This window comes from Cylas formicarius, unplaced genomic scaffold, assembly GCF_029955315.1.
Source record: "Cylas formicarius isolate icCylForm1 unplaced genomic scaffold, icCylForm1.1 PGA_scaffold_7__23_contigs__length_41026272, whole genome shotgun sequence".
Lineage (NCBI taxonomy): Eukaryota > Metazoa > Arthropoda > Insecta > Coleoptera > Brentidae > Cylas > Cylas formicarius.
The window spans coordinates 26695981-26709752 of record NW_026844352.1 but is presented as its reverse complement, the minus strand read 5'-3'; the positions used below and the strand labels follow the sequence as shown (position 1 = coordinate 26709752).

Below are 13772 nucleotides of genomic sequence, written 5' to 3'. Positions count from 1 at the left end.
ATCGATTTAAGGTTATAAATAAATGGATTACGGGAGTACTTTTTGTAACTTATATTATAAGTACGAAATATAAGTTTATTACCTAGTATTATACCCAAGTTTTTATATTATTCAACAGCTCAAATTTTAATGTCATTAATTAGCAATAATTAACTGCCATTTAATACCATTGGACATATACAAGTTTTGAGCAGCCCAATCCTTAGTTGACCCAAACCATATTAACGTACTCGGATATTTTATGGTAAAAATGTGTTTCACGATTCTAGCATCGTTGCGTAGCATCAATGGCGATTAAAACGCAACAAAAAGCAGACTATTTTAAATTCACGATGCGCATTGAAAGCGACATTTTTTTACGTTGGTGGACACGCATTAGGCACTAAGAGACCGGTTTCTAAGACCGCTTTTCAATAAACCTCCATTTATGGGTGACATCGTTTCGTTCCAGAAATGAGAATAAATTGTGAAAATTATAAAATCAATTTTCAATTCAGCTGAAAAAGAAAAAATATATAGAACCAAATTTAAAGTTTTAAAATAGCAGTTGAAAATGTCTGTTAGACGGAGGTATAATGTATTGTGCATTTCGATAGAATCCCCATCAAAAACAAGAAAAATTCACGATTGGCATTGTTGTTATTTCTATTTAGTTCTAAAATATTTTGAGCATCATTATGACATTTTAAAAAGGTTGCTGCACAAATTATTTTCTTTATTAATTAATGCAGTGATCAGCTGTGCGCAAAGCGTGACTTTGAAACGCCAGCTTCATTAAGCTTCACTCGCGTGCCAATGCGAACGTTGCCAGCACTTTAGTCACTTTAGTCACTTTAGCATTTTGACGTCTGTTAGTTCTTGATGGTTACAGGTCACTCAGTGAGTGTATTTTGCTGTTTTTTTTTTAAGTATGAGTGTATGTAACACATTTATAAACTTTTTTAGACATTCGTTTATTAAACACTCCGCTATGCTATTACCTAAATCAACGCGTGACTAAACTGTGGTTTCAAAAACTTGTTGCACAATATACTAATAAAGAATATGCCCATTTTTAAAACAAATCTAAGGCTCAACTTTCATTTCGCCGAAATCATTTACATAAATAAGAATTGTACTTTTCTTTTTTAGAAAGCCTTTATGAGTATAGGAAATCGATTTTTTTTACAGGAAAATTCATTAGAATAACAAAAAATTTTTGGTTAGTTTCAGTTTTAATGTAACTGACTTCTGTTATTCTAAATTCCTTAAAATGAAAATGAAAAAAAAAACGGCAAAAATATATATTTTTTTATATAAATGATTTCAGGTAAACGTAATTTCCCCAAATCAAGTTGCAGCGATAACGGATATATTTGGATGAAAAAAAAATTGCTTTAGTCACATTTTCCGGCCGGTATACCTAACCGCGGGTGGCTATTTATAAAAGATATTTCCGGAAGTAAATATTTAGTATTACAAAATTTTAAATGGGGCTTTTCAGTAATTTTCAAAATAACGTTGATCGTTAAACATCTCATCAGGGATATCCAAAACATTAATCACATTCTTTCATAATTTTGTTACCTTACGTTGTTTACATAATAAAAATTAAACTAACAGAAACATCATGAGGTTAATACATATTGAGCAACATCTCGGGCTAAAATTAAAACCATTCTAAATAAACCAGGATTGGATGGTGCGTATGTATCGGTAAATGTGGGGTAAAACATAGTCGGAAACTTTTATATTTTTCCAATCAACCACCCAAACGGATGTAGAGTTGATGTAAAATAGACCAACCCGGCAAAAATAAACTAAAGCACGCAGGCTTCCCATTTGAAGACAACGACGTGAGGTGACCGATCAATCGGGATCTCTTTATTAACAAAGTTATGACGTACACAAAACGACCTATAAATACCACCCAGGCACGCACCTGTTAATTCTTTGACGCAAGCATATAAACCCATCGTTGCGGCATAAAACGTGGGATATAAATATGGTTTTCCAATGAACCAACCATCCGAGAACATCCACGCAAAGTTTACGGGTTTTAGGCACGTAATTGATGTTTCTAAAGAAACTGCTAATTTCAGTAGAGCTGTTGACATTTCATCAACATTTGGAACAAGTTACTTATTTGTTTGATGCTCGCTTCAGTAAAAGTTAAATTATACAACTGCAACGTTTCATGAAAATGTTACAACATTATTCCTTCCTAAGTTGGGAATAAAAGTGACTTAATTCGCTATAATAATATATCCAAAAATTTTACTCGCAGGTAGTAGACACAATTAAATTAAATTCAAATAAAGTTAATTGTTTTCGGATCGAAAATGCAAAAATCCGGTGCATAGATAACGGAAATCCGCAGAAAATGGAAGTCATTATACTATTTAAATTAAACTCGTTGGAAAAGTGGATCAAGTCAACCAGCAAAAGTCACGCTCCTTGACGCCGGAATAAGTGAATTCTTTTTTTTTTTTATATTACATTCATCCATATGTTCAGAAGATGATGGATGGATGAGCGAACAACTTAACTTCAATTCTCATTTTCATACGTGCCATTCCAAATTCAAAGTAACAAAATCTGAGCCTAGATTCCATAAATTCGATTATTAATGAAAAAATGTTATACATATTTTTCTAACATATTCATGTGATCAATCTTCTTTCACTCGTTTTATATTTTAAAATGGCAAATGTTCAAATCTGCTTGGCATAACTTACCATACTTATGCCAAAATCAACTATGATAATACATATGATAGTAAGTGATAAATATTCGATAAAAATGTAAACAACTGGAACCTTAAACATTTTTATACTATTATTCTACAATTTTAATGTAATATAATATAATAATACAATGCTAAGCGTCGTTACTGAATATCAAACATTATTATTAGTACTTTAACAAAATCGTTTTAATATAGAGTTGATAATAGGAGGCGAAAAAGATGATATTTTTAAATAAACGTGGATAAACAACAACTGAGCTGGTCGAAAGCAAAGTGTGTAGTAAGTATATTTTTTTACTGCAAGAAATGTTGAAATGGTATCGACTGTAAATTTCTTAAATTCCTCAGTATTACTTTGAGATGTTATGGCAATATCCCGTCATGTTATATTTTTTCATTTTGGTGACATATTATAGTTTGATAGTTTATTATTCATACGATTGCAAAATTAACTCAGAATGATTACCTGATGTACACTTTGCTTTTCAACGGCTCAATTGTGGACTGTTGCCAGAGGTATATAATAAAACTAAAAGTGACCTATGTGCAGACATTCCATTGTATGAAAGTTCACTTCATCCGCTATCGCTGCCTTTTTGCAAAACTTTTTTTAAATTTTGGAATTTATAGCGTAGTTGGTGAAATTCAATCACGTGATATATTGATATATTAATTACATAGTAGGTTCTGTAAAAATAATCTATCTGTAGTAGCTATAAGATAAAATAGCTAACAAAATACAAATGAATAAAAAGGGTAAACAAATCAAATAAATAATTTCACCTAGTTTGCCATTAAATTTCAATGTGAATTAGCTGTATAAAATAAAATCAATATTTAAAAAAATAAATATCCAATCATAGACAGCTAAAATTCATAGACTCTGTAGAACTCATATGTTCTTCTTGGTGTACGGACCATCTCGTAGTTGCCATGTAAAAATTTTTTGAAATTCGTCTCAAATCTCTACTTAATAATTGTTAATAACTTTTCTTAGGACTTCGTGTTAATTATTATTTATAATGAAATTTGTGGAGTCTCTATTTATCACGATAGTGAATGCAGAGGTATGACCAATATAAAAAACACAGTTTGCAACAAAAAATTAAGATACTAGATTTGGTTAGAAAACGTCAATAATAAGCTGATAGACGGAGATATGGTGGGCCCTTAAATATTTTAATTAAAAATTTATTCCAATCAACATTAAACATCAAAGTAATTCCCTTTATTTTGCCTATAATTTTGAAATGAAACGAATTGAAACCACATGGAATTCGCACACAACACAAAACTTACAATTTTAACCCTGCACTTGACGACGTTTTGCAGTCTCTCGTCGCATTGTTTATCTTGCACTTTATATTTCAGCATGCTGCAACATTTTCTCGAGCTGCCAGGCTAGTATGTTGCATTTGAGATTGAATCGAGAGACCCGGAAAATGTTTCAGGCTCGCACACTGACCAGCTCAAGAGACGATCTGGAATATCAGCGGTTAGATGGATTTTGAAACGTGTTGCTCCTCAGCGTGTGGACTGCGTTGGCGTAAAGGCCGCGCAAGTACACGAGCCCCGCACAAGTCAATTTAATTAGGTCAAATTTAAATTAAAATAAATTATGGAAAAATGCTAAAATATCAGAATCGATACGGCCTGAGATCATACAAAGAGGATGTTGATTTAAATTTTAGGACTGGGTTTAAAGCTTTAAAGTAAATTTAAGAGACGGAATAAGAATCATAGAACAGAGTAGTCTTGATCTTGATGTGATTACATTTTGTTACAGTAAAACAGTCGTAGCATTCTAAAAATCAAATCCAATCCGGATAAAAGTTCATTACTATTAAAACATACATTTAAGTAATGAGTTAATCATTTTGTGTTTAGTGCAAAGGCATGTATCCACTACAGCACACTCTATCGTTTAACTAGATTAAATGAGTTTTATTTATCTCATTCAATCTATGGCCTCTCATTGTTTAGGAGCGCTGGCGTTACGGACATTTTCATGGCTACTGACTTCGATATTGCATTATATTTATCTAAATTACTTAATTAACGAAAACTTCTATCTAACATAGAATTAAAAAAGAGACTCAATCACCTCTAACGATTTGCTATCAATCAACTAGCTTGTTACACAATTTGGAGTGCGGCCAAATCGCTTCTGTTCCCTACTCTAACAAGCAGCTGCCAGTTGGAATTTTTATATCGAGAGGCTATAATCCTAAAAAGCCTTTCCAGTTATTTCCTTAGTTGAGGTTTCGCCCGCCATGTAACCACGGCGCTGACAGGCATTGCTCTATTTCCAGCTCTATTTACAGCGCCAAGCGGTCTCTGCCACCCCTCTTATATTTCCCATTCTATTTATGGGTAAATGGGCGCTACGCGAACGTATATCATAGGCTGTTAGAAAAAAATTCGTTTGATATCAGTGTATAGGAAGGAAACGCTTTGATGTAACATCATAGGTGATAAATTTTCTATATCTGATACCGTATAGGAATCTATTTGTATTGTCTTTAAGAATTTCGCTAAACTAAGTATTACATCGAGAATTTATTTAAAAACGAGTACTTTTAATCGTCATATTTTGTTTAAAAAAATTGCTTATTAACAGATGGAAGTAATTATACTTTCTTTCCACTATCCAATTTATCGGTGACGCATCTCACACATTACTGACAGTTGGATTTGGATAAATTTAAGCTTCTTCTACATTGCTATATGATGTGCTCGATTATGTTAGGGTTCTGTACCTTCTCTTAGGAACTACTGATTTTAGAAAAAAAGAGTTTATACAAAAGTTAAGTTATGTTTAAAATTATTAATTTTTTATGTATACAGGGTGTCCGATAAGTGCTGCACCGACATTGGTTTAAAATTTTAAATGTAACACCCTATATATTTTGTTATTTTTAGACAGAAATTGAGATTATATATTTTGTTTTTGATATTTTTTTCTCAAAACGGGTTAAAATACCTTTAATATATATACATATACATATATGACCCATAACTAAATCTAATGGTTTTCGAAATACTGACATCTAATTATTTTAAAGAATTTAAAAAAAGCGTATCATTCTTATTTTTTAATTAATTTTAAGGATTTTTGCAATGGGTGATAGGTCTTTTTTCTAGGTAAGGTAATGCCGAGATTTATAGGTGCAAAAGAATATGTATAATTATGATAGAAGTTTAAAAATTTAAAACGAGTAACAGTAACAAGTAAAAGCAACAAACAACAGTAGCTGTAACAATTAAAGTAAAAATTAACGTAAAACAAAATAGAAGATCTACAGTAGGTTTTCAAAATGTCCACCATTTTAAATAATGCACGTTGTATAAACAACCTGGTTCATAGCATTAGAAACAAAATCGGTTATTCAGTTGAACTACAGCTTCTCTACACCTCTGTAGTTCATTTACCGTAGTGCATCTTTCTTTATATACCATATCTTTAATTGTCCTCCATAAAAAAAAAATCAGTGGGGTAAGATCTGGACTTCGAGGTGGCCACCAGATGTTCCCATTTTGTTTGCTTTTCGCTTATTTAATTTTAAACAATTTCTGAGCCTAGTTCTTTTAACATCCCACTCCAACGCGGTTTTGACGAGTGGATGGTTTTGGTATATTCTCAAAATGTAGTAGTATATCCAACTGCTTCTCCTCTGTTAGAACTTGTCGTGGTCTTTTCTTGAACGCAGAAGGCCTAAACGTCGCATACATTTTTCCAAATAGCTTCTTCTCTGGAATCCGCCTTACAGGAAACTTTCTTTGATACTCCCTAAGAGCCAGTTTTTTCTTGCACCGTATATATTTTTAACTGAAGTAATAATAATATTGCTCGATTAAAATCACATCTGTCAAACTCTGACTCTTAATTATAACGTCACTTAAAACAATTATAAACACTTATTTGGTTGCCACAGCCTACTAGTTTCATAATAATATTGAAAAAGTGTGAGTTTTTTACTATTAATGAAAATATATATATATATATATATATATATATATATATATATAATTCTTTAAAATAATTAAGTGTCAGTATTTTTTTTGCAGTTTATTCCTAAAAAATGATTAGATTTATGTATAGTAAATATATATATATACCAAACTATAGGTATTTTGACACACTTTGAGAAAAAATGTCAGTCCAGCACTTATCGGACACCCTGTATATATAAACAAATAAATAATTTTAAAATTTAATTCAAACAATAAAACTTTTGTATGCATTTTTTTTCAGTAGTTGCTGAGAAAAGGTACAGGCCCCTAATAGAGTGCCCACCCTGTACGTATTAAAATTTAACTTTGAAAGAAAAAAACGAAACTCTCCCCTTTGGTTCAACGGTTAAAAAGAACCGTGAGTACTTTCCTCGGGAGTCATTCTTTTCTATCGTGCTTAAGAATTAAGGGCTTTGGGCTGTGATAAAGCTATTCAAATTTTTATAATATTGGCAATGATTTGAATAATGCAAATGGCGACAGTTTGTTCATTTCTCTTTTGAAATTATTTTTTACGTGCATTAGCGGAGCTTCTTTACGTTTTAATCAGTTCTATTTCTCTAAAGGTTCACAGTGCAATAGCACGGTCGGAATCAGTGTAATATTTTATGATAGCGGGGGATATTTCATTAAACTATTGGCTTCACTGATGAATAAATTCTGAAACATAGGTTACGCGTTAACGCCCGCTCCAAATGAACTTTCAGAAACCTTTATACCTAAACTGATTAATTAATGGTGCATTAGCGGTGGAGTTTGCCTCCCACACGCGTATTTTTTCGGGCCAACGAGTTTCGTTCGAATTAAAAGGACGACGTGGGTTGAACGCTAATGTGCTCAGGTTCCAAATAAGCTGAACCAAAAAGTTGAAAAAATAAACAGCGCTAACTAAAATCCAATACGGTACTATAACTAATGAAATAATTTGTTAAAAAGCTACGAGATTTTTCATTTATTAGATTTTAGCTGTACTGACGATATTTAGTAATGATTAAAATTGGCAATCAGTTAATGAGCCCGCCTAGGTATATTTCTATTGATGGGGTAATTATTTGATATTTGTTCATGCAATAAATATTTGTTTGACTGGCATTGAAAGCCTACGCTAATGTAAAATTGCGAGATACATTGCACATAGAAAACATTGACATTTCCAATACACTGACATTTGATAGCAGTTCTCGCACCGTTTGACCGCTAGGGGGCGTAAGATTTTCATTTTTAGAATAAGTCAAAATTGAAAAAACATTTCGCGATATTTTATACGAAAATGAAAAACTACAAACTAGAAATAGTATTGTATGCAACACATTAAACAAACTTCTTTATTCAATCGTTTATTAATCACTCGCTCATATATCCTAGCTCGACTAGGTTCGACAAACAAATAAACTCCCGAATCCTGCGAGTTCAATTTCTTATAGGTCAAATACAGCGAAATTCGAGAACTTGGCGAAATAAAACCAATGGCGGTCTGACACCTTTCGCTTTGCTAACTCAAACTCATCCGGAGCACATAAAACAAACCTATTTCGCTGCATCCAATTTAAGGTATTGCTATCCGGCGACAAAGTCTAACTAAACTAAATAAAACAGTTTAAATGTAAAATCCCCTCGTAAATCCCATTTTGTGCCCAATTATGTCAAGGCTCTCAACATAAATCTATTAATGATAAAAAATTAGAATTAGAAATTTGCTGATTCAATAGTACTGACAATAATGCTAGTGGAGACCATTCGTTTGAAATATTTCGAAGGCAGCTACAGAAATATACAACGTGTTATGCCGTTTAAAATAAGTTGACAAATTTCATATTAATAGGTTTTGTTAGTGTAATGGTTCATTTATTTATACGATAACAGATCGATGCAGTGTTGTACTTATCGAAAGTCTTAAATACTTACTGCGAAGATTTTTGTGAATGGTTTGCAAATTTGTAGTCAAAAATGGCATAAAATATTCTTTCTAGATTCGAATATTTTCACTAGTTTATAGATGGCCTAGAGAGAAGACGTTTGTTTTCCTAAAATTTGATTTGACTAACTAACTAAATTTAATTTGACTATTTAAGAGATTTTTATTAATCGTGCTTCGGTTTTATTTGAGCTCAAATGAGCCTTTGTTTGTTACATGAAACTTGAAAAGTGCTGGAATCTAAAACTTAAATTTAGAGTCTATAAAAATTACTTAAAGCCCTATTGCACTCGGACAAGGTCGTAAAGGATGACGTTTTCGGTAAGGCTAGTAGAAAGCGACGCTATTCGATCGCCGTCGTCATGCTTTCAGCCTGCGTCGTTGTATTTCCTTTGTGCGCTACAGGTGTCAGCGTGGGGGTTCGCCTGCATATCCTCCCCCTTCGCAATTTTATATTCCGTAAATTGGTTACGCAAAAACAGGGTATTATGGCAATTTTAACGGAGGTATTTCGTTCTGCTTATAATATACAATAATTTTGACCGGAGGTTTGCAGTTGATGCGGATCAATTAAACTGCAAAACACTCAATTTGTTAGTATTGGACAAGTAAAGCGTATTCAGTGGAATGGATCGCATTTCTTTTGTATTAAAAAAAATGCACGGTAGTATATTGAAATAATTTTGTCAACATCCTTGTTAAGCACGTAAAAGAAAGAAAATACTTACAACAAAAACAAAAAAGATTCGGTTTCGCTCAGTTTTTTGCTGGGAAAGTACATGGTTGTCGATTTGAGTTTGACAAATCTCTATAAATATATGATAAAATGACTTCGCTTAATTATAACATCTTAAGACGTTAGTGCTCGTAAGATGCTGACAATAATAATAATAATATTTTGTCAATGATTGAGATTTTGTTTATCACTTGTTATTTTGGGAAATTATCTGCTGAACCCATACTGCTAAACCAAATTTATTAAAAGGGATTGCTTTTAAGGTATAGGTTTATATATAGCATGTCAACATTTCATTTTAGTTAAAAATTATCGGATAGAAATTTGTTTTATTTTCCTTGGTGACCAAATTTTCTAAAAAATTTATAAAATCCATTTATTTTTGTTGTTTTTTTATTGCGTATTGGTAATTAAATGTCGAATTGAAAAAACACAGCAAAAGTATAAATAAAATAATAAAAATTATTTATTTGTAAAGTATTTATACCGGTTATTAGCTGAATCATAATTTTTCCATAACTTGTGCGGTTAATATGAGGGTTTGCTTTAAAGCGGCCATTGTTTACGGTAAGTCGCAATCAACATTTTTGACTTTCTCTTCCTCTTGGTTAATCACTGTTTTTTTTTATTTGGCTTCATCTTTCTTAACTTATTTTCCTTCAATGTCCTTCTCTATTCCTTAATTTGATCGAGACTTTTGATCTTGTCGGTTGGAAATTAAAAACAGTAATTTCTCGACCGGTAAAAACGACTGAAGATATTTTGTATTGTATAAATATATAATACATTGCATTTATTAACTCAAATTATGTTAAAAGTATTTGCAAGCCCACTACCATTTCAAACTTTTTCAAAATCACAAGAACCGCATATGATCCGTAGAGATTGCAAATGTTTATTAATTTTTGGCGGGAAATTGATCCATCTTTTAACAGTCGATCCAACTGTTTTAATTATTTTAGTGTTGCCGGTGACCGAATAAGAGTTTTTTTAATAATAAAGGCGGTTAATTTGAATGTTATTCGCGTTTCCATAGCAAGATGGTCGTGATCTATTTTCGGTCAGCAAACCAGCACAAAATAATAAATATCAGGGAAATTATTCCTTAGTTTCTAGTTAATTAAACGCGTTAGTTGCGCGCGAGTAGTAGGTATAATTCAATTCAATTCAATTCAAAACTAACATATAGATCCAATTTTTTTGTTATATCTTTTCTTATTCGTACGTATAGGTATACATATTTTTTATTTATTATTTAGGTAAACCGTTGCAACACTCTGTGATCGTATAGGTCAGGCTAAATGGCCTTGAAATAGAAATAATGACATAATTACGGAGGCAATTTAGAAACTGGTTTCACTTTTGTACCTCCAATAAGTATTTATTAGAATTTCTGCGTTTTTTGTTACCGAACCGCGAACTCAAACAAAATAAAACGATCTTAATATTTACTTACATCGTCATTTTCCAGTTGCATCAATTATAACACAATAGTCGCATATATCACTGGGTCGATAAGTTATATGAAGTGATTGTTAAGTTCTCGCACACCGGTATAAACAATTCGCGTTGCAATAAAAACAGGGAATGTTTTTTACGCCTTTAAACTATACGTGGTTGTTCGGAACTTTAGCTATATTTTGTGAGTTAATGGAAGAAATTCACGTTAAATCAACAGATACACGACTTTCCGTTTCGCCTTCAATAGGAAATATAGCGGTATCCAGCATTCATTCTTGCGGACTGGTGTGCTTTTAAGCGGCGTTGCCAAATTAATTCAATGCAATTCCGGGTTTTTGCGCCTCGGTTTTATAAAGTGTAATTGCAATACGACAACAAAAACAAACACGTGAATGTGGAAAAAACAACTTGAATCTAAATCGACTTTGATACGTCTGCGGAAATAGTAGACACCGATTTCAACTTTTGAATTTTAACTGATGTATTAAATTAACTAAAAAATAGCCAGGGGTCAGACAGACCATAATAAGTTTATATTTGGTAAAATACAGACTTTACTTTTTTCGGACACCACATTTTGTATACAGAGGCAAACCTGAAAGTTATTTAAAAAATTAATACTCATCTGGAATGGTATCAAGACTGACTAGAATATAATATATTGCAGATAAATCTACACGAACGTATATTATCGTCAACAAACAAATAGGATTGTATTTAAAATAAATACGAAAATTAGTATTTTTATTTTAGAGACAGTGCCACATACAAGTTTTGTAAAACAGCTTAAATATATACGGGTGCAGACAAAACTACAACAGAAGTACATGTCTGATCTTAGATATCTTTTGCTACATACAGCTTCTAGAGATATAGAGGTCTTTGCTTATGCCAATAAAACAGAAACTAGTACTTATCAAAACAAATTTTGAGGTCCGTTCCACATGCGCATGCTAGATTTAAAATCTTAAAATTACCTTGCCGCATTCGACGAGCGGTATCACCAATAAGTTGAGTTGGAAGTTAATGGGTGAAATGTACAGGCATGCGCGGAAAATAATTATCTTCTCCTTATGTTACATTACATTACATTCTACGAAAGTATAACCGTAGTAGGGCTATTATCTAATAGCTATAGCTTTTGCGGCTATGGGGCTACCTTCGACTCGTGAAATAAAGTATGCAAAATACTAACTCTTGAATTATGATGGACTAATGGGCACAGATGAATTGTATAAACAGTTGGAAGTTTCTAAATTGATTAAAATATTTGAAATTAGAGTAGCTAAAATTAAAGCATAAAGTTTTAAGTAAAAAAATTTCGATGAAATTATAAAATATATTAACAAGTTCTGAAAGTGCCACTTAGTAGTTTTGTCTGTAGTCTGGTACCGTGAATAAAATTTTAAATTTCTAACAGAAATTGTCGTGTTTACACTTAAGTTATAAAATGTCGAAACAAGTCGGCTCGTTCGTTAGTTCGTTGTTATTGAAACCAATTCAAAGAAGACTAAACCTAAATATATTTGATAAAGCCGCCCCGAAAGTATTCTACAGTAAAAAGTGAGCAAAGCGGCAACGTTTACGTACGCTACAGTCTTTTCCACGCAACTTCTCTGTTTACATCACGTGACCTGGCGCATATAGCAACGACGCGGTGTCTAGGGGGAATAGGGAGAATTCAAACGCCCTCACCCTCGACACCACTGCACGCATCAGAAATGGACGACCCCGAGAAATTAATGTGAATTGAATTCCTGTATACAGCAAGTACAGTTCTAACAAAATGTGCTCTCTCGTGTTCGATTTGCTTCGGACAAATATATAAGAGTAACTTTGGCGGCATTAGTGTATTATTTGGCTTAACATTAAAATAAAAAAACCGTAAACATTAGAGAACCAAAAAAATATTGGGCTTCTTTTGCTTCTGTTTTTGTAGGATAAAAGTATGTATTTTTTAAAAAGATTGAATTTTACTTATAAACAGGTTGAAGAAAGAGAACAAATTCGAGCGGTCTTTAGTGTTTAAAACAATTATTTACATTTTAAGGGCCTGAGCCTATTTGAATCATTTTTAGTAAATATGCTTAGTAAGTAAAATTAAAATGTTTTCCCAGCATACCGATCTTAACGGTTTTTATATTATTCTATTTATTGATTTTTGATACACACAGTAATAATAATTTATTTGCACGCTAATGTTTCATAAAGATGCCACCTATAAGCGAAGTTTCAATTTTATGCTTTTTCAATTTGAATTCCAATAGACAAACTTTTGAAACGAACATCAAAAAATGTCGAGGAAGACAGTTCGTCAATTTGACACTTTTCAGTTTAGCAATACCACTGTTTCGACTGTGTCGTCTCAAAATATGCTCAAATCCCATTTAATTTTCAGCGAAAAATTTAACTTTGTAAATATTTTCTACAACTGCAAATAGTGTAAATGCATTATTGTATTGTATTATGCAACAAGTTTTATAAACGACACTTTGGTCACTAGTTTCTTTAGGCACTAGCGAAGCAAGTCTAAAAAAGTTCACAAACGTGTTGTATAATATAATTTTTCTACCACCATTAATTTTTGCAAACATTTTTGTACAAATACATTCACTCAGTGACCTGTAACGTGTAGATCAAAACTGATACACCTCAAAATAACAACAGTGTTTTGATTCACCGAAAATATCCGATCACTCTCAAATCCGTGGCCAAAGTAACTCGCATATCCAGTTTTAATTGCTCAAGCGCTTAAGAAAAATTGAACAAGAATACTTTCATAAATTTAAAATTATTAACTAATGAAATTTTATCATTGAATCTTAATAACTATAAATAACTAACAATGAATACCTGTGTAATACCGTCTTTTAAAAATTTTATGATATCTAAAAAAGATATGGAGATTCGGTTCTTAC

At 32.1% G+C, this 13772-nt stretch overlaps 1 protein-coding gene across 6 annotated transcripts in view; it reads right to left on the bottom strand.

Annotated features, from left to right (window-relative positions):
• LOC132705607 (proton channel OtopLc) overlaps positions 1 to 11122 on the bottom strand; it is a 49430-nt gene extending 38308 nt beyond the window's left edge. For 5 of the 6 annotated variants that reach the window (XM_060676294.1, XM_060676296.1, XM_060676297.1 and 2 more), the window contains exons 1-2: positions 10850 to 11122; positions 4028 to 4209 (exon numbers count right to left, since the gene is read on the bottom strand). In XM_060676294.1, coding sequence (XP_060532277.1) covers positions 4028 to 4102 — 75 coding nt within the window. In that variant the 5' untranslated portion in view covers positions 4103 to 4209; positions 10850 to 11122. The remainder of the gene's footprint in view (positions 1 to 4027; positions 4210 to 10849) is intronic. The other variant, XM_060676295.1, reaches the window with a different exon arrangement.
• Between the last annotated feature and the right edge of the window lie 2650 nt (positions 11123 to 13772).